Raw genomic sequence first — 20,081 nt, 5'->3', positions numbered from 1 at the left:
CTAATTCCCACTTCCAACTTTTAGCAAAAAGGATTGTGAAAATCAGACTGAGCTGACAATTCTAAAACTAAGATGAATGAAAATGAAAATTATTAAGACTTGGAGCATTTTTCAAAAATAAACTAGAGAGGCCTTTTCCCTCCGATAGTCTAATTTACAACTAGTAAAGTGCATCATACAGAAACTTCCAATTCCTTAGAAGACTACAAAGGAATAAAATATGACACAGGTACAGTATTAGATGGATGGAAGTTTGACAGAAGCATAAAAACTCCACTTCACACTCTGTACAAATTTGGTATTGACCAGGAGGCAGTTTTTCACTTAAGATCTTTGAAACCAAGCAGTTGGGTGAAAAATTCTAAGATAACATTTCGAATGCTTTAATCAACAGAAGTATACAAATGAATTTTAAAATAAAACCAAGGCATCAATGAAGAAGATCTAACATGAAAGTCAGCACATCTCACAATGAGAATCCGATCAGATGGAAGAAGGCCAAAGCCTAAATCATAGAGTGGTGGAAGGAGGCATGGGAGAGACGGAGGGCTCTGGGACTAAATCATCAGGGCATGGCCAGCTGATGTCTTCCACTTCCAGGGTCCTGGGGCCCTAGGTGGAGGTTTGGGACAAATATGATATTTGGTCACAAGGAGCAACAGTACGATTTGCTGTATCTGGAATGGGAAAGGCGCACAGAATCCTGGAAGGACTGAAGACATCAGACGCTATGATGACAAGATGGAGAGTATGAGAGCGCAAGAGCTGTAAGGAGGCTCTGTGCTCTTCGGTGACAGGCATCAATCACACCACAGCAAGATGTCATTAAAAAGTTACTACTTTAGTGGAAGATCTGGAGTAGCTACAGGAAAAACTCTTTGGGAAAGTCCAGGTGTAGAGAGAAAATACACATTCAAGCACTAGGAGTAACTGTGATGCCACGCTCAGAGCAGGTGGGAGAAAGCAGTTCTCTCTGGTTGACTTGCAGAAGGCAATCTTTCTTCACAGAGAGGACCATAGCCTTCAGTCCTCTAGAAAGTTCTATTAGTCTTGATCTTGTCCCTACAAAGAAAATAATGAGAATATCCATGGTGAGTTTGTGAGTACAACCTCCTCTGTTTTGACCAGGACTTAGAGTATTTCATTACAGTGATAATTCAAAAACCCTTGCCGTATCTCAGAATTATTTTCTACAATTACTACAGAAATAGAATGACCATTTAATTACTTATATATACTTTAAAACAGTTCTTTACTGTCAGTGAAAACTCTGGTTAGAAATATAGAGAGACTCCTAAAAAGTATGAGGTTTCTTTTCGGGGTGATGAAAATATGCTAAAGTTAGACAGTGAGAAGGGCTGCACAACTCTGTGAATATACTAAAAAATATGGAATTGTATACTTTTATTTATTTATTTTTTATTATTGAGACGGAGTCTCACTCTGTCACCCAGGCTGGAGTGCAGTGGCGTGATCTTGGCTCACTGCTGCCTATGCCTCCTGGGTTTGTCTCGTGCCTCAGCCTCCCAAGTAGCCGCCCACCATCACCGCCCGGCTAATTTTTGTATTTTTAATAGAGATGGGGTTTTGCCATGTTGTCCAGGCTGGTCTTGAACTTCTGACCTCAAGTGATCCACTCGCCATGGCCTCCCAAAGTGCTGGGATTACAGGCGTGAGCTACTGTGCTCGGTCGGAATTATATATTTGTAAAGGGTGAATTTTATGTTGTGTGAATTAATCTCAATAAAACTCTCACTTAGAAACTTTTGAAAATAAATTTTCTTAGAAGCTCTCATGTATAAATACCTAGTGAATTTACCATACTTACTGAAGTCTTTCCCCAAATCTCTACCGATTATTTGTATAGTTTAACAATTTTAATTGTCAGGCTAAGCATTTTAAAATTTTAAGAACTGCTTTCTGCTTAAATTTGTTCATCTAATAATATATTAGAAGTTAAGACTAATACTTAATTAGCATACAACCTTCAGTTTAAAATTTAAACCTTAGTTTAAACCTTAGTTTAAAAATTGCCTTTAAAATAATATTCAATTAAAGCCACCTTTTTACAACCAAACCTTTTTCTAAAGATGGCTTCTGCACTACTCAAATTACTCCACGTATCAGAGCAATAGTTTGAGCAGTTTGAATCAACTGGTCACAATGATGCTCAACATTCTATTTGACTTACATACAGACTGAAAATGGAATCAACAGAAATTGATATGATCCAGGTATTTCAAGCTGATTTAGCTTAAACTTGGCTGGGAATGGTGAGAGTAAGCATGTTTGTTTTCACAAACCAAACTTCTCTAAACTTCATCATTTGAGATGAGTGGCCAGTCCAGCAATATTGCGTAGCAGTCCACCATGACACTTCCATAGAAAAAAATAAACATCCATATGGATATCATTTATAACACTTGTCAGAGAAGACCAATGCTACTAAATAGTACAATACTGCAAAGCTATATAAACTGTATCTGTGTACAAATATCTTTCTGTTGCATTGTGTTAAAGATGTTAAAAATCAAGGTTTTCAGGGTAATAAGAAATACATACAATTAAAATATATTGGGGAGAAACATTACAATGTTAAAATAGAATCAAATATCAATATGAACTTATGATTTAAAATATATTTTAAACATAGCTATATTTTATAGCTCTGTCTGTCCAGGAAAAGGGCCTAAAAAAGGTATAACAAGCATTCCCAATTATCAGATTAGCATCTCTAATACTGATTAAGAAGAAACAGGGCTGGGTGCAGTGGCTTATGCCTGTAATCCCAGCACTTTGGGAGGCCGAGGCAGGCAGATCACCTGAGGTCAGGAGTTCGAGACCAGCCTGGCCAACATGGCAAAACCCCATCTCTACTAAACACACACACACACACACACACACACACACACACACACACACACACACAAAATAGCCAGGCATGGTGGCTCATGCCTGTAGTCCCAGCTACTTGGGAGGCTGAGACACAAGAATCGCTTGATCCCAGGAGGTGGAGCTGCAGTGAGCTGAGATTGCGCCACTGCACTCCAACTTGGGTGACAGAGTGAGACTATGTCTCAAAAAAAAAAAAAAGAAAAGAAAAGAAACAAGACTCTTTGAGGGAAATAGTTGACTCCAGGACACGGGCACGGAAGGTATAAGATGAATCTAGGATATGATTTTGGGCAAGAAAAGCTTTCAAAGATTAATGAGTTTTGGCAATAGAACACAAAGGATCCAGCTTGAAATAGCTCTCATTGGCCAAAGGTATGTCAATTCAAGCATCAAAAAGGAAAATGACTGTTACATGCAATAACATGGATGAATCTCACATAAAGCCAGACACAAAAAGGGTACAGAATATGTGTTCCTTCTAAGTTCAAGAAGATAACCTATGGTGATAGAGTTAGAAAAGCAATTACATGGTGGAGGAGGGAGGGAGAAGTGTTTGAATAGAAAGGAGTCTTTGGGGGTAGAGGAAATATAGATGTAAAAAAAAAAGCTGTAAACTTAAGATGTGTGCACTTTACTATTACTATATGTTATGCTTCAATAAAATAAGTGGCAATTAAAACATATGAAAGTAACAAAATCTATAATAATACTAAAAAAGACAAAGCCATAAACTCATTTGTTACCATTTAAGGTGGCTTTTAACATATTTCTTACCTGGAAAATTGGTAACTTGAAGGGAATTTAATTGTCCCTTTAAATTTAAAAGGAAGGAGTTAAACACTTATCAGAGGAACTATACTTCAAAATACCTAAATGGCCTTATTTGATGAGGAAGAGCTTTACTTTATAGGAGAATAATTGACAAAGCAATGATTTTTTTTTAAAAAAAAAAAAACGTCCTTTTATAAACCCAAATAAAATTACTGTGTTAATTTTAACACAGGCCGAAATGATCAATTGGGGTAAAAACCATTAGGTGAACAGCTGATGGGTAAGTACACATTTGCATAGTGCCAAAATAACACCACACAGATTATTTTCTAGTGAAAAGGGGAAAAATAACTATAACTCAGAGGGATCAGACAGCCATCACCTAAACTATGCTCAATCGTAACATCACTAATGGTGGGTCAATGAGATGTCATGGGTCTCATAGTGTAATTCTGCAACAGTGCTTATGGATATTCTAGCAAAAAATGCTCCATTAGCTCTTTCCTCTCCTCTCCTCTCCTCCCCTCTCCTCCCCTCCCCTCCCCTCCCCTCTCCTCTCCTCCCCTCTCCTCCCCTCCCTTCCCTTTCCCTTCCCTTTCCTTTCCTTCCTTCCTTTCTTCCTTTCCTTCTTTTCCTTCCTTCTTTTCTTTCTTTTTTTTTCTTTTTGACCAGCCTGGACAACATGGCAAAACCCTGTCTCTACTAAAAATATAAAAATTAGCCAGGCATGGTGGCCCACGCCTGTAATCCCAGCTACTCAGGTGGCTGAGGAATGAGAATCACTTGAAGCCAGGAGGCGAAGGTTGCAGTGAATGATCATTGACATGGAAATATGGGATGGTTAAATGAAACAAAAGCAGGTTGTAAAATAGTATGAATAGTGTAATCTCATTTGCAAAAAAAAATACATATATACACAAATGGCAAAATATCTGGAAGAATATACACGAAGCTATAGCAGTGGCAATCTCTGGGTTTTGGGAACACAGAGGTTTCTCCTTTCTTTTTTGGCTTACTTATGTTTTCTTTCTTCTTCTTCTTCTTTTTTTTTTTTTTTTTTTTTGAGATGGAATCTAGCTCTATCGCCCAGGCTGGAGTGCAGTGGTACTAACTTGGCTCACTGCAACCTCCGTCTCCTGGGTACAAGCAATTCTCCTGCTTCAGCCTCCCAAGTAGCTGGAATTACAGGCCCGTGCCACCACACCCGGCTAATTTTTGTATTTTTAGTAGAGACAGAGTTTCACCATATTGGCCAGGCTGGTCTCCAGCTGCTGACTTCAAGTGATCCACCCACCTTGGCCTCTCAAAGTGCTGGGGTTACTGGCGTGAGGCACTGCGCCCAGCCAATGTTTTCTTATTTTTTACAATGCACATACACTGCTTTTTTGTTAATACAGGATTATTTTAAGTTAAATGAAGCAGAACCCCACTGTTGCTAGTAGCGTTGAAGCTTAAGGGTATGTAGTCAGAAGAAAACCACAGACTATTTTCCTTATTACCATAAAACAGTGAAACTTGTTCTGTGATTGATAACTTTTCCTTTATAATGTTTACATTTTTTATTGTGATAAGCTATACATAACATAGAACTTACCATCTTTTTCTTGTTTGAGACACGGTCTTGTTCTGTCCCCCAGGCTGGTGTGCAGTGGTGCGAATCATAGCTCACTACAACCTGGAAGTCCTAGGCTCAAGTGATCCTCCCGCCTCAGTAGCTAGGACTACAGACACACAGCACCACACACGGCTAATTTTACCTTTTTAAATTTTTTGCTGAGACAGGGGTCTCACTATGTTGCCTAGGCTGGTCTCGAACTCCTGGCTTCAAGAGATCATCCAGCCTCAGCCTCCCAAAGTGTTGGGATTACAGGCATGAGCCACCACACCCAGCCCAGAACTTACCATCTTAACCATTGCTACATGTACAGTTCAGTGGCATTGAGTACATTCACGCTGTTGTGCAAGCATCGCCACTATCCATCTCCAGAAGTTTTTCATCTTTCCACCTGAAACTTTGTACCCAAGAAACAATGACTCCCCATTCCATCTTCCTCACTAGCCCCTGGCAACCTCCCTTCGACTTCGTGTCTCTGCATTTGACTACTCTAGGTACTTCACGTAGGTGGAATCATAGTATTTGTCCTTTTATGTCTGGCTTATTTCACTTAGCATAATGACTTCAATATTCACCCATGTTGTAGCACATATCAGAATGTCCTTCCTTTTTAAAGCCAAATAATATTCCATTGGATGGATAGATCATCTTTTATCTTGATTGATCATTTTAACTTATTCTTCAGTTTCAACCTACAACGTTTATGATGACAAACTGCAAACTTAATTGCTTTTTAAATAAAATTCATGGCAGGCCAAATCCCTGCTCGCTGTTGTGAGTACCCCTACACTGCAAGAATTCCTGGAACAGTGAGTGGGACACCTTTATTCAGACAAATCAGATACTTTGTAATGGAAATCAAGGTGGTATATTACTGTTTCACTTTGTATTTTGAAGCATCCCTGGGTTCACTGCTGGGATTGCTCCAATCGTCGGCTTCAGGCGTGGTCTTGTAATGGCGCCATGCGGACTTATTAAAAACTGGAAGTCTCTCAAATGACTCACTTGAAAGAGCCTATTGGAGAAACAAAAATACACACCAAAGGTCCACAGTGTCATTTTTCTCAAGTGAAATAGTAACCCAAATTTTATTATTTAAAACATCAGAAACCTTAATACGTTTTCAAAATGATATTAAAATTATACCTTAGTAGTTTACTTAGACTGGCAGCAAAACATTAAAGTTTTTTAAAGGAATGAAAACATTTGCTCATTCAAAATCAGAACTGAAATACACATGACCAGAACAAAACATATTTTAATTCAGCTCATACTGCTTTGAGATCCTCAACTGTTTTGACTATACCTGGTGATTGGTCTCACAAAGGGCCCAGTAAGAGATACAGTCTCATGCATCCCAGGTTTATAAACACACACCATCAAGTGATATTAAATATCACATTACTTAGATGCATGGGCATCTAAGATAAATACTCCCAGTAACTGGTTAAATTCTGGTATCACATACATAGGTTGAGTATCCCTTTGAAATGCCTGGGAACAGGCCGGGCACAGTGGCTCACACCTGTAATCCCAGCACTTTGGGAGGCTGAGGCAGGTGGATCATCTGAGGTTAGGAGTTCGAGACCAGCCTGGCACCACCAACACAGTGAAACCCTGTCTCTACTAAAAATACAAAAAATTAGCCGGGTGTGGTGGCTCACACCTGTAACCCCAGCTACTCAGGAGGCTGAGGCAGGAGCATGGCTTGAACCAGGAGGCTGCAGTGAGCCGAGATGGCAGTACTGCACTCCGGCCTGGGTGACACAGCGAGACACTATCTCAAAAAAAAAAAAAAAGAAAGAAAAGAAAAGAAAAGAAAGAAAGAAAGAAATGCTTGGGACCAGAAATAGTTCTGATTTTTTCCGATTCTGGAATATTTGCATTGTGCTTACCTGTTAAGCATCCCTAATCTGAAAATCTGAAATCTGGGGTGCTCCAATAAGCATTTCCTTTAAGCTTGACCTTTGAGCAAGCATCACGTTGGCGATCAAAAAGTTCCAGATTTTCAAACATTTTGGATTGCAGATTCTTGGGTTAGGGATGCTTGACCCGCAGCAGCATGTTATGCCACTGTTTAAAAGAATGAGCCAGTTCTACATAAACGGATCTGGAAAGATCTCCAAGACAGATTGGAAAGTAAAAAAAAAAAAGAAGGTGCTGAAATTTCATTTATGTGGGGAAAAATTCTATTTTTCCCATATTTATAAATGTAGAATCAACTCTAGGAGGATCCGTAGACACTAAGACCGGTGGTGATCTCCACTGAAGAGAACTGGCGATTTAGGGCCAGCGGGAGGAGAGACTTCATTTTTCCTTTTGTAGCTTTTAAATTTTTATTATGTGCCTATATTACCTATTCAAAAAAAGTTACAAATATTCTAGAGTTTAGAAATAAAAGTCCAATTACCACCAATGAATAAGAAAAAACTGTGTTACAGAGAAGTTTGTTATTAAACGAACCTTTTATATAACCATATTATGATTACTGAATTCTTGTAACTTTGGGAAAGCTAGTGAGTTTTTAAAACAAAAGACCAAAATACTTCAGTTTATGAAAATCTGCCTTCTTTTAGATCAGACCTTTCAATAGGCATGTAGTTTTTTAAGCCACGATTTAAAATTATGGTTTTAAAAATCTGTATTTTATCATGCTGCTATAAAGACACATGCACACGTATGTTTATTGCGGCACTATTCACAATAGCAAAGAGTTGGAACCAACCCAAATGTCCAACAACGATAGACTGGATTAAGAAAATGTGGCACATATACACCATGGAATACTATGCAGCCATAAAAAATGATGAGTTCGTGTCCTTTGTAGGGACATGGATGAAACTGGAAAACATCATTCTCAGTAAACTATCGCAAGGACAAAAAACCAAACACCGCATGTTCTCACTCATAGGTGGGAATTGAACAATGAGAACTCATGGACACAGGAAGGGGAACATCACGCTCTGGGGACTGTTGTGGGGTGGGGGGAGGGGGGAGGGACAGCATTAGGAGATACACCTAATGCTAAATGACGAGTTAATGGGTGCAGGAAATCAACATGGCACATGGATACATATGTAACAAACCTGCACATTGTGCACATGTACCCTAAAACCCTAAAGTATAATAAAAAAAAAAAAAAAGAAAAAAAAAAAAAATCTGTATTTTAATTTATTTTTTTTTTTCTCTTTTGAGACAGAGTCTCATTCTGTCGCCCAGGATGGAATGCAGTGGCACCATCTTGGCTCACTGCAACCTCTGCCTCCTGGGTTCAAGTGACTCTCCTGCCTCAGCCTCCTGAGTAGCTGGGACTACAGGCGTGCACCACCACACCAGCTAATTTTTTGTACTTTTAGTAGACATGGGGTTTCACCATGTTGGCCAGGCTGGTCTCGAACTCCTGACCTCAGGTGATCCACCCACCTCAGCCTCCCAAAGTGCTGAGATTACAGGCATGTGCCACCACGCCCAGCCATAAATCAGTATTTTAATTTCTATACCTCCACGTTTCATATTTTGCTTTATCTGAGCATAGAATCAAGGGTGAGGCATAACATGGTTTTCATGGGAAAGTGAAGTAAATCTGAGATGAACTAAGAGACAAAACGGTGCTGTTCTCAATCAGCGATTAGAACTTACAGCTTTAAAAAGCAAAGATGCTTCATACTAACAAATAAAATGCAGTACCTTCAAATAAATGACAGCATCAGTACCCACTCCTTCCATGGAATACAGTTTCAGATCTCCTTGAAAATATCTAGCATACAGACGGGAAATTGGCAAACCATAACCAAATCCAGCCTATTGAGAAAAGAAAATTAATACAGTGAGACAGGCACAAATGCTAACACATTTTATATGATGACCATTCAGAGAAGGTTAAAATAAATTGATTCAGATTTAAATCAAATAAATTACTGACTCAACCTTTACAATGATGTATATCCTCTTCTATGGCAAACAACCTCCTTATTTTCACCCTGCAAAAACATGTCTTATATGTTTGGATAATAATAGAAATATTCTAATTTTTGACTAATGCTTTTTTAGCATTTTAAAGCAAAATTTTATCATTTTTTTAAAAGCACATTCCAAGGCCGGGCTCACGCCTGTAATCCCAGCACTTTGGGAGGCTGAGGCAGGTGGATCACTTGAGGTCAGGAATTCATGACCAGCCTGGCCAACATGATGAAACCCCATCTCTACTACAAAAATTAGCTGGGCGAGGTGGTGGGAGACTATAGTCCCAGCTACTCAGGAGGCTGAGGCAGAAGAATTGCCTGAACCCAGGAGGTGGAGGTTGCAGTGAGCTGAGATGGCGCCACTGCACTCCAGCCTGGGCGACACAGCGAGACTCCATCTCCACAAAAAAAAAAAAAAAAAAAAGGACATTCCAAATCAAGTGGAATGTGACCTGATGAAAAAACTAAACCACATCATTTCAAAGTCCCATGATCAGATTTCCTTGCTTTTGGAAGTGAAAATCAATAGTGCAGTGCTGAGTATAAATCTACCAGTAACAAGACGAGAACACGGAAAGGAAAACAATTTTCTGAGAGGCAACTTCTAAGGTTCCGGGAATGTGAGAATATTTTGGTATATTGTAGTTCAGATATTTTTAGAGATTAAAAAAATTTTCAGTACCCTCCTATATCTCTACGTCAAGGAATCCTGATTGTCAATAACAGGTGTTCTATGGACAAGAACGGTAAGAATCGAAACTAAATGTAATACTATTTGTGGTGGTAGTAGGGCACAGTGGGGAAGGAGATATTGTAACACCAAGCTTCCTCACTTCTGGTTAAATCTATGAACAAGGTTAAGGAAGGAGGGCAGGGGACCATGTGCACAGAGTCACATGGGCCTTAGACTCAGATAGACCCAAGTTGAAATCCACTTTCTGTGCGACTCTGAGCAGTTTACTCAACCTCTTTGAGAACATTTTTTCATCTGAATATACGATAAAAAACTGACCTCAGAGCTGCTATAAGGATTAAATAATGTAACAAGTATAAAATCTTGGCACAGCGCCTAACACAGTAAAACTAAATAAATCGAAGCTGGTACTAAGGCTACCAGGAGCAGCAATTTTATGAAGTTACACGGATTTCTGCCATTTTCTAACATCTCTCCTTGATACTTTCCCTCAGGGTAGGGTCTAACTGAAAGGGTAGGGGGTAAAAGAACGTACCCCATTATTTAAGGGCTTTAGGACTTGCTGAATATGGCCAGTAGTGAAGATGAGATATTTATAGTAGTGACTCACGTAACCATAGCAAAGAAACTAGCTCACTCTAGGAAGAGATGTGAGGAAATCTGCCTTCTATGTTCAAGCAAGGCCCAGAGCCTGCCCTCATGTCCAACACAGAAGAGCCGAGAACTCCGAGAACTCCCAAAGAATGCAGAGGAGGGGTCTGGACCTCGGATTTGCTGAGGTTCAGGAAAGGTTTCCCAGAGTGTCAAAGGATCAGCAGGAGTTCGCTGGGTGGATATTCTCAAAACAGAAATGCACACGTAAAGGCACAGAGGTGTAAAAGTGTAAGTTGCTCAATGAGGAAATTATGTTTTCTAGTAGTGCATATACATGTGCCCACTTTAAAGCTGAGGACAGTTTCTTTTTCTTTTTTTTTTTTTTTTTTTTGAGGCAGAGTCTCGCTCTGTCACCCAGGCTGGAGTGCAGTGGCATGATATAGGCTCACTGCAATCTCCACCTCCCGGGTTCAAGCAATTCTTGTGCCTCAGCCTCCTGAATAGCTGGGATTACAGGCATGCGCCACTGCTCCCAACTATTTTCGTGTATTTTTAGTAGACACAGGGTTTCACCATGTTGGCCAGGCTGGTCTCGAACTCCTGACCTTAAGTGATCCACCAGCCTTGGCCTCCCAAAGTGCTAGGATTACAGGCCAGTTTCCTAACTGGGAGAGCCACTAGCAGAAGCATTTCTTCAAAAGGAGCGGCCACATAGTACACTGGAAAGAACACAGATGTGGCCAGCACCAGCTCTGCAGTTAATTAGTTCAATGACTTTGGACAAGGTCATTTCCTCATCTATGCAATAGGAGTGCACATGCGTAATTTTTAAAGGTCTCTTACAAGTCCTCAGTTTCAATAAGAAAAAAAACCTATGACATAACGGCTATCCTCAAGATGCTATTTTAAGACCTGGAAGAGACAATCTATATTTCTTTTAAACAACTGGGGAAGGTGCTAGATTTGTTTGTGGTGCCTTTTTCCCTTTTGATGTGTATTTAAGTGCATGCCAGAGCCTAGTCAAGGCAACGCCTCTCAAATGTGATCTTTCATGAATTTTCTCGACTCCTATATAAATGATTTCCTGTTTCCAACATGCTGAGTTAACAAACTCTGTCTCAAATAAATGATGCAAAGTGTTTGATTTTATTCGTACAAATAAAATATAATCTTATGTGCTTATCAGTCAGGTAGGACTTTAAAATGAAACTTAATTTATACCCTGAACCATTTTGCAGACTGATAGATATGTTGCTATGTTTAATGACAAAGGGTTCAATTGCTGTTTGTCAATTAGAAACACTCAGCAGGGGAAGCAAGTGTGGCCCTACCAGGATCTAAATGCTACCATGGTAACCAGTGGCTTTTCTCACTGCCTTAATAGGGCTGAAGGTTATTTCCAGAGTGAGACAGAAAGGGCTCTGAAAATGCATACACCACCTATATGTTTCATGCTAACGTTATTTAACATAAAAATTTAGGCCGGGTGCAGTGGCTCACGCCTGTAATCCCAGCACTTTGGGAGGCCGAGGCGGGTGGATCATGAGGTCAGGAGATCGAGACCATCCTGGCTAACACAGTGAAACCCCGTCTCTACTAAAAATACAAAAAAAAATTAGCCGGGCGAGGTGGCGGGCGCCTGTAGTCCCAGCTACTCGGGAGGCTGAGGCAGGAGAATGGCGTGAATCCTGGGGGGCGGAGCCTGCAGTGAGCCAAGAATCGCGCCACTGCACTCCAGCCTGGGCGACGGCGAGACTCTGTCTCAAAAAAAAAAAAAAAAAATTAATGTTTTCATAATTTAACATTTTAATTATATAAACAAATTTGACAGTGGAGATTCCAAGGCACTAGGTGATTCGCACCTCTGTGGTATGCACGCCAGAGTGCGCAGGACCAAGCGGCAGCTATGCATTCAGTACTGTCCCTTTGCTCACCCACTGGTAACTTCCACCCCTTCCAAGGGTAGCACAAAGTGGAAAATGGTGCTCCAGTAGCAGTCTTACCACAATGAGGTACTTTTTCTCTGTATATGGGAATGAGGCACTCAGCTAGGAGTGTTTCTTAGACACAAATCAGAGAGGAAATTGAAGTCCAAAGGATTCACAAAGAAAGTAGCCAAGGCAAAAAATTCTCCCTCCTCCAAACCATAATACAGGCAACCTTCTAAATCAACTACACTAATGTGACAACCTGGGGAGAGAGGCAGCTCCCTCTGAGCCCCTTCCCATGTTTATGATCTTTCCTTCAGCAGCAGTTGCAGATGCTTACCAAAGGGGCAGCTCTGGTAGGCTCCAGGCTGGGTCTAGGAGCAGTCGAATACATGTAGTTAAAAAGACGATCTATTTTTCGAAGTGGGACACCACCACCTAGGTCACTGATCTGCAGTGTTCAAAATGTTAACAATCAAAACAAAGAAGTTGATCTATACTTAGTAGGAGGCAATGGGTTCATTAAATAAAGTACATAGCAGATTACTCTACAATGCACAAGGACTTTGAATCCCCCGGTGACATATGGTTCCTTTGTGAACAGTGTAAAACAAAGGAGGCCGAATGGTACAGTGGGATCCAACAGTCTTGGTGTTGAGGTCTTGTTCAACTCCCTGAATAACAAGGTTCTAATGAAGTTTAAATAAGGTAACTTAAGCCAAGGATCTAGCATAGAACTTACAAATAGGACACTCAATAAATGTCAATTTTCTTCCCTCTGATTTTTCAATGTCTAGATACTATTAAATCACAACTGATAATTAAAGTATACATGCACATAAAGCAGTTACCTTAATGGATAAGTCTTCTTTACCCAAAGTAACGAGGGTTTTAACAGCGGGGTAGCCCTCTTTTCTGTCTTCATAGAGTTCGACTGTCGCTCTCATTGAGTTCTAAAATAAGATCTGTTTGTTAATCATACTGCCGAATCACAAACCACAATTTTTAAAGAGAAAGAAGCGCAAGATGACTTATACCCAACAACCCTTTTTGGGGGCAAATATTAGTTGGAATTTTATGGCATTTTTCCCTCTAAAGAGCTTAGCTAAACGTGCTCAAATCAAGGAAAAATTTCCTGACACTTTGTTTTTTACCTAGTTTTAGCCTCATCCAATATGCTAAATATTTATTTTTCTTTCCTTCTTCTTCTTCCTCTTTTTTTTTTCACTTTACAGTATTTAAATTATTCAACTCAACCCAGAGGAATGTTTTTATCGCATGTAATGAGGCTATGCAGAGGCTGATTTGTGCACTTTAAATCCTATTTATCAGTCTGCATTTATAGAGCACCTTTTCTCTAAAGAAGGCAGAAAAACTGAAAGGATGCATGCTTCCCACAAAAATTAATCATTTGGCTGAAAAAAGTAGAAGAAATATTGGTTAAAAAGAAATTCTGAAAAAGCCACAGCTGCTGAAGAGAAAGTTCACAATTGAATGCCCATTTCAACCTTAAAGCGTTACATCAGTAACATTCTAATTTTTGGAAGCAAATCAGCATAACTGATTTTTCAGGTGTTCAATTTAGTGTTTCACACATTGGAAGAAATGAAATTTTAGCTCAAATGCCTTGTGCCTATAATACTGCCACTGTAAATGTCATTAGCTACTGATTAACAAAAGCAACAGCTTAAGTTGCAGAGTCTAAAGAATTTGGTGGGGGCGAGGGGTGGTTCTTTTGGTCCAGCTCATCTACATCTTTCTCCTCTGCCTCTCTTGGATCTTCTGAATTGATTCAAATAGTTTATAAAAGGGTTGCAGGATCTCTCAGGACTGGAACAACCACTAATGTACCAGTATGGTTAATTTTCAGAAGCATAAATATGTATAAACATGTTTTTATTTTGATCTGGCTATCACCAATAAAGCCTTTGCCACGTTTGGAAACTAAAAAGCATCTCTAATCTCATAACTAAAGAAAAAAACAGTATGGATTTTACATAAAATCACTAAAGTGCAATTAAGCTTCAAAATCAATATGTACTAATATTCACAAAAACTATACTGTACACAGCAATTTTTCATCTCACAGTGTACAAATTATAAAACCCACAGGATATCAGAAATAGAATTTTTAAAATGGTTATGCAAAACCTTTTTCTTATGCTAATCTAATGAATCCATTATGCCCTGAATCAAAGTAATTTAAAATGAAGACTTCTTTCCATGTTTTTAAAATTCCACTTACCTTGAACAACTCAAATAGCATATGAAACAGATGTGAGGGCACATAAACCACCTGAATAGGTTTGTCTGGCGCTTTGGCTGAAAACAGAGACAAAACCATCAATCAATAAGGACCCAAAGTAGGAGAAATTCAAGAATGATGTTTGCATTCTATTTTCCAAGTGTGTAAAACAGAGATCTATAAAAGGCTAATTTGAGTTTCCACCTCTAAAGGCAGGGCTGAGCAAAAGCATATGCTTTGGAATCAAACAAACTTGAGGTGACACCCAGTTCCTTCACTTACCAGCTATGTGACCTTGGATAAATCACTCAATCTCTTTGAAACTTTGTTGAGCAGAATTGGAATATTATCACCTATGCCATAACATCCTGAGTATTACAGAAGGCCAGTCAGATATCACTTGGTGTTTTTCAAATTGGTGGCTACCTTCTGCCACTGACCCCACGGGGAATTCCACGGGGGAATGTGGAGCAACAGGAAAAAAAGAGGCTGGTGAACTGGACTAAATGGCAGTGTTCAATTTTGTTAAATTATGACAAACAAGGCATCTTATAGCATAGAATGTAAGGTTCACATAACTTTTTCTCAAGCAGCTAGCAGATAAACCCCTAGAGACCTATGATCTTTTTCCCCTTGCACCATGGATCGTCTGAAGACAATCTGAGAAACACCAAAACCCAGGTCAAGTACTAAGAACAGTGTGGGATACAGAGCAGATGCTCAAAAATATAGTCCTTCCTCCTCCTCATGACCCAAAATCACTTAAGAGATTGAAACTACATGAACTCTCTCAGGTAGAATGCTGTAATTTCAACCAGCTATTTCCTCTAATAAAGTAATTAACAATAATATAAATTAGAGTTCACATTTGCTTGATTCTTAGCAGTCTACACAGAGCTTTCACATACATTATTCAATTGACTCCTCCTGACAACACTTCCTGGCTCCTAGAGGGGTGGTGGTGTTTAGAGGTGTGGAAACAGGCTTTGGGAAGCCTGTGTGACTTGCCTGTGGTCCCAGAAGTGGCACCGAAACCGGACACCTGAACAAAAAGCTTTCGATTCTAAATCCAGAGCTCTTCAAAGAGCAACTATTTTTATTTTTATTTATTTATTTTTTGAAACAGAGTCTCACTCTGTTGCCCAAGCTGGAGTGCAGTGGTGCCATCTCGGCTCACTGCAACCTCCGCCTCCCGGGTTCAAGCGATTCTCCTGCCTCAGCCTCCTGAGTGTCTGGGATTACAGGTGTGCGCCGCCACTCCTGGCTAATTTTTGTATTTTTAGTACAGACGAGGTTTTGCCAGGTTGGACAGGCTGGTCTCAAACTCCTGACCTCAGGTGTTTGCCCGCCTCGGCCTCCCAAAGTGCTGGGATTGCAGGCGTGAGCCACCGTGCCCGGCCCGAGCAGTTATTTTTAAAATCACTTAGTAATATATGTAAACGGCTTAAAAATTTAACAAAAGAAGAAAAACAAAAGTCCTTCCCCCTTTCCTATCTCATCCTTCAGTCTGAACCCAGAGGCAGCCACTCTTTACTACTTCTGCTGCAGTCTTTGGGTTGGTAATATTTACATTCTGTTCTGTAACCCGAATTAGGGATGCTGTACATTGCCTATAGGTTCTTTTAAGAAAGTAGAAAATCAATAGTGTTGGTGACATCATAACTATGTAAATATTGATGACTGTAGAACAGCCACAACGGTGTACCTAGACATTTTCTTCCCTATTAATGCAATGACAATGATTCATGTGTCCCTTGGAGGAGAATGTTCCCAGCCTTAACATGAAATGGAGTTTCTTTATACTCCTCCAACTGGTCAACATCATGCTACCCTTTTTGGGTTGCTTCATAGTTGGTCCATGCCATTTCGCTAAGATCTTCCAGCTTACTGGAAGCTTCCATACCTACTTCCAGTTTCCATACCTACTTCCAGCTTCCATATCTATTTCCAGCTTCCATACCTACTTCCAGCTTCCATACCTACTGCATGGTATCAAGTCCATTCTTCAAGATTTTTCAAATTAGAATCAATTGCTTTGCAAACATGCTGCATAGCCATCATCCTAAAGTTGTTTTTGATTGAAGTTCTAGAATGTTTTCCCCTATTTCTTAGATGCATATTATATATAACATCAAGTCAGTCAGATAACCTGCCTCAGAAAGGTATGCATGGGAGACACATCTGTCAATCTTTACACCTCTGATCTATTTGATTAAAGGTTTGGCTAGATAGAGAATTCTAGGTTTGAAATGATTTTCTCTCAGAATTTCAAAAGGGGAGTTTCTGGCAGTAACAGTAGAGCTGATAAGTTTAATGCTAGTTAGGTTTGGTTCATGCTGCTGGCTTTTGCTGAAGGTCTGATATATCTTGGTTGCAATATTCTTGTTTGAGAATGAAGAACCGGATTCCTTGTATGAGGGAGCTGGCGTTCATATCCCCCTGGGGCTCTCCATTAAGTGGGAAGCCTGACTTAGAGCTCTCTGGACCTGGTCAAGACTTTTCAACTGGGCTTGAGGATGAGCAGGTAGTAAACGGGCCTCTGAGCAGAGAGGCCCCCAAATGCTTAAATGAACAGGGCTTTGCTGTAGGGTAACAATACTCACATGAAAAGCCCTAGTTTTTCCTAGGTTGTTCTCGAACAAAATACTTAGTTGCCTGTTGGCAGGCTGAACCCGGCCAGAGTACAGCTGCCTCCCGTCATCCCCCCATGCTCTTTCTTAGACCAGCTTTCCGTTAACCCTACCCTCTGCCTTCCCTTCCCATTCCAGTCCATTGCACCACCTGGCCCTGCCCCCAGAGTCCCTCCAGGACAATCTTCGGCAAACCGGTTGCCATCTCTGCTGCAGCCTCTTCCCCTGTGGCTGCTTCTGCTCTGTCTCATCAATCAGCATACTTCCATCTAGTGACCCTCTTTCAAAAGTTGGGATTCATGGCTCTTATGGACGGAATGTTTGTGTGTGTCTCCCCCAAATTCCCATGTTGAAATGTAACACTTGATGTGATGGTATTAGGAGATGGGGCCTGTGAGAGGTGATTAGGTTATGAGGGCAGAGCCCTTACGGATGGGATTAATGCCTGTATAAAGAAACTCCAGAGAGCTCCCTCGCTCCTTCCCCCATGGAAGGAAACAGTGAGAAGCCAGCTATGAATCAGAAGGTGGGTGCTCACTAGACACCAAATCTCCAGGAACCATGATCTTGGATGTCCCAGCCTCTAGAACCATGAGAAATGGTTGCTGAAGCCACTTGGTCTCTGGTATTTTTGTTATAGCAGCCTGAATGGACTAAGACACTAGTCCACTAATGAGCTCCCCTGCTTTCCTTTGCTGCTTTTCTTTGGATTACTTTATTGTCATTTTATTTTTATTTCTTTTTTTCCTCTTTTTTTTTGAGATGGAGTCTTGCTCTGTTGCCCAGGCTGGAGTGCAGTGGTGCAATTTCGGCTCACTGCAACCTCCGCCTCCCAGGTTCAAGCAATTATCTTGCCTCAGCCTCCCGAGTAGCTGGGACTAAAGAAACATGCCATCATGCCCAGCTAATTTTTGTATTTTTAGTAGAGACAGGGTTTCACCATGTTGGCTAGGCTGGTCTTGAACTCCTGACCTCAAGTGATCCGCCCACCTTCGCCTCCCAAAGTGCTGGGATTACAGGCGTGAGCCATTGCGCCTGGCTCCTTTATTGTCATTTTAATGGGGCTCGAGGAACAAGCTGGGTGCTCAGTTTATCTTGTACCAAATGGCATGATTAGTTATATAAACAGCCTTATGAATTCAACCTTTTCACCCCAAATCTCAAGAAAAGGCAAACACCTTTTATATAGGGGTTTTTTTTTTTTTTTCAGTTTAAACAACATTCTCTAGGAGCCATCTAAAGGCTTGCTCAATTACTTGCACTTTTCTTTGGGAACATTATAGTTTAGATTTCTTTCCTTCCTTTTAAAACCATGTCAAATGCTTTTGTCCATGACTCTTTCCTAGTTCTGGTCTCATGGCTGGCTGTTAAGTAGTAGATGCTTAATAGATGTTTGCTGACTTATAAAGTAAGTAGAATATGAATCTTCCATCTAAGGGTACATTTTTAAAAGTCAATTTAAAAATGGCCTAGGTTTGTCATGCTCAAGACTCCTGAAATAATAAAGTCTCTATTTTGTACAATCATTGCTCCAAATGCCATTAGTTGAAACAGCATTTAAGAAATACCATTAGATATAAGGAATTTCCAGACAGTTCTTCCAGAATAAAAAAGCATCTAACACTTAAGGTGTTCAGGATCAACCTCCAACCTGCATCTCCAACACAGAACTTGTTAAGGCGAAAGCACATTCCTTAATCATGCTCACAGAGAGCTCTAGCATTACGAACTCATACATAAAAATAGTCACTACACTACCCAAAGCAACATCAAGCTAGAGGCTACCTAGAAACACCAGCATTCATTTATCTTAGTGATAGGACAAGGGGCTTCAAAACACGATCGAAAGGGGGCTTCTGTAATTCGTGAGACAATGCCAAAAAGAGTCGGAAAGCTCCTCTCCTGGTGGGTGAGCTGCCCAGCACGACAGCCTCAGTGGGGACGGAATGTGCTGACATGGCTGGCACTTGGGAATCAGCAAGAACAGGCCTGCTGCTTTGGCCTTCAGAAGGAGGGAGGCTGTCACTCACGCAAAAGAGCAATTTGTTACTACCTGCGGATGTGAGGTCAGCTCCTGCCTAGTCCATAGGAAGAGACAGAAAGAATGTTAAGACGGTTCTCATCAGGAACACTCCAGAACAGCCCACTCGGTCCTGGTAGTATATTTATTCAATGGGGACATGACTCTTCTCAGAGAACCCAAGAGACCTTGAAAGCAGCTTTGACTCCATGCCTTCTAGTCAAATGGAGGGGCCATGTCCTTCAACAGCAGCCTGAACTCCTTTCATAGTTTTATCTCGTTATAAGAGAAATACATTTTTAGTGTACTTCTGAAGGGGAATTTGGTTTATCTTTTTTTTTTTTTTTTTGAGACAGAGTCTTGCTCTGTCACCCAGGCTGGAGTGCAGTCATGTGATCTCGGCTCACTGCAGCCTCTACCTCCTGGGCTCAAGCGATCCTCCCACTTCAGCCTCCTCAGTAGCTGAGATTACAGGCACATGCCACTATGTCCAGCTAATTTTTCTATTTTGTGTAGAGACAGGGTTTTGCTATCTTGCCCAGGCTAGTCTCGAACTCCTGGGCTCAAGAGGTTCTCCTGCCTCAGCCTCCCAAAGTGCTGGGATTACAGGTGTGAGCCACCATGCCTGGCCTGTTTTATCTTTAATTGTAAATGCTCACACCCTGCTCAGTCATTCCACATCTAGGAATCCAACCTGCAGAAATACTTTCATACGTTCACAAATTTT

The 20,081-nt window shown here is 40.6% G+C and overlaps 1 protein-coding gene across 2 annotated transcripts in view; it reads right to left on the bottom strand.

Moving 5' to 3' along the window:
- Positions 1-367: 367 nt before the first annotated feature.
- The window catches only part of PDK3 (pyruvate dehydrogenase kinase 3), a 75,693-nt gene continuing 55,979 nt past the window's right edge, over positions 368-20,081 (bottom strand). Inside the window, exons 7-12 of one of the 2 annotated variants that reach the window (XM_055267345.2) lie at positions 14,705-14,781; positions 13,311-13,412; positions 12,800-12,910; positions 8,969-9,082; positions 6,157-6,296; positions 368-1,062 (exon numbers count right to left, since the gene is read on the bottom strand). In XM_055267345.2, coding sequence (XP_055123320.1) covers positions 1,032-1,062; positions 6,157-6,296; positions 8,969-9,082; positions 12,800-12,910; positions 13,311-13,412; positions 14,705-14,781 — 575 coding nt within the window. In that variant the 3' untranslated portion in view covers positions 368-1,031. The remainder of the gene's footprint in view (positions 1,063-6,156; positions 6,297-8,968; positions 9,083-12,799; positions 12,911-13,310; positions 13,413-14,704; positions 14,782-20,081) is intronic. The other variant, XM_055267346.2, reaches the window with a different exon arrangement.

This window comes from Symphalangus syndactylus, chromosome X (assembly GCF_028878055.3).
Source record: "Symphalangus syndactylus isolate Jambi chromosome X, NHGRI_mSymSyn1-v2.1_pri, whole genome shotgun sequence".
Classification (NCBI taxonomy): domain Eukaryota; kingdom Metazoa; phylum Chordata; class Mammalia; order Primates; family Hylobatidae; genus Symphalangus; species Symphalangus syndactylus.
This window is presented reverse-complemented; position numbering and strand designations above follow the sequence as displayed.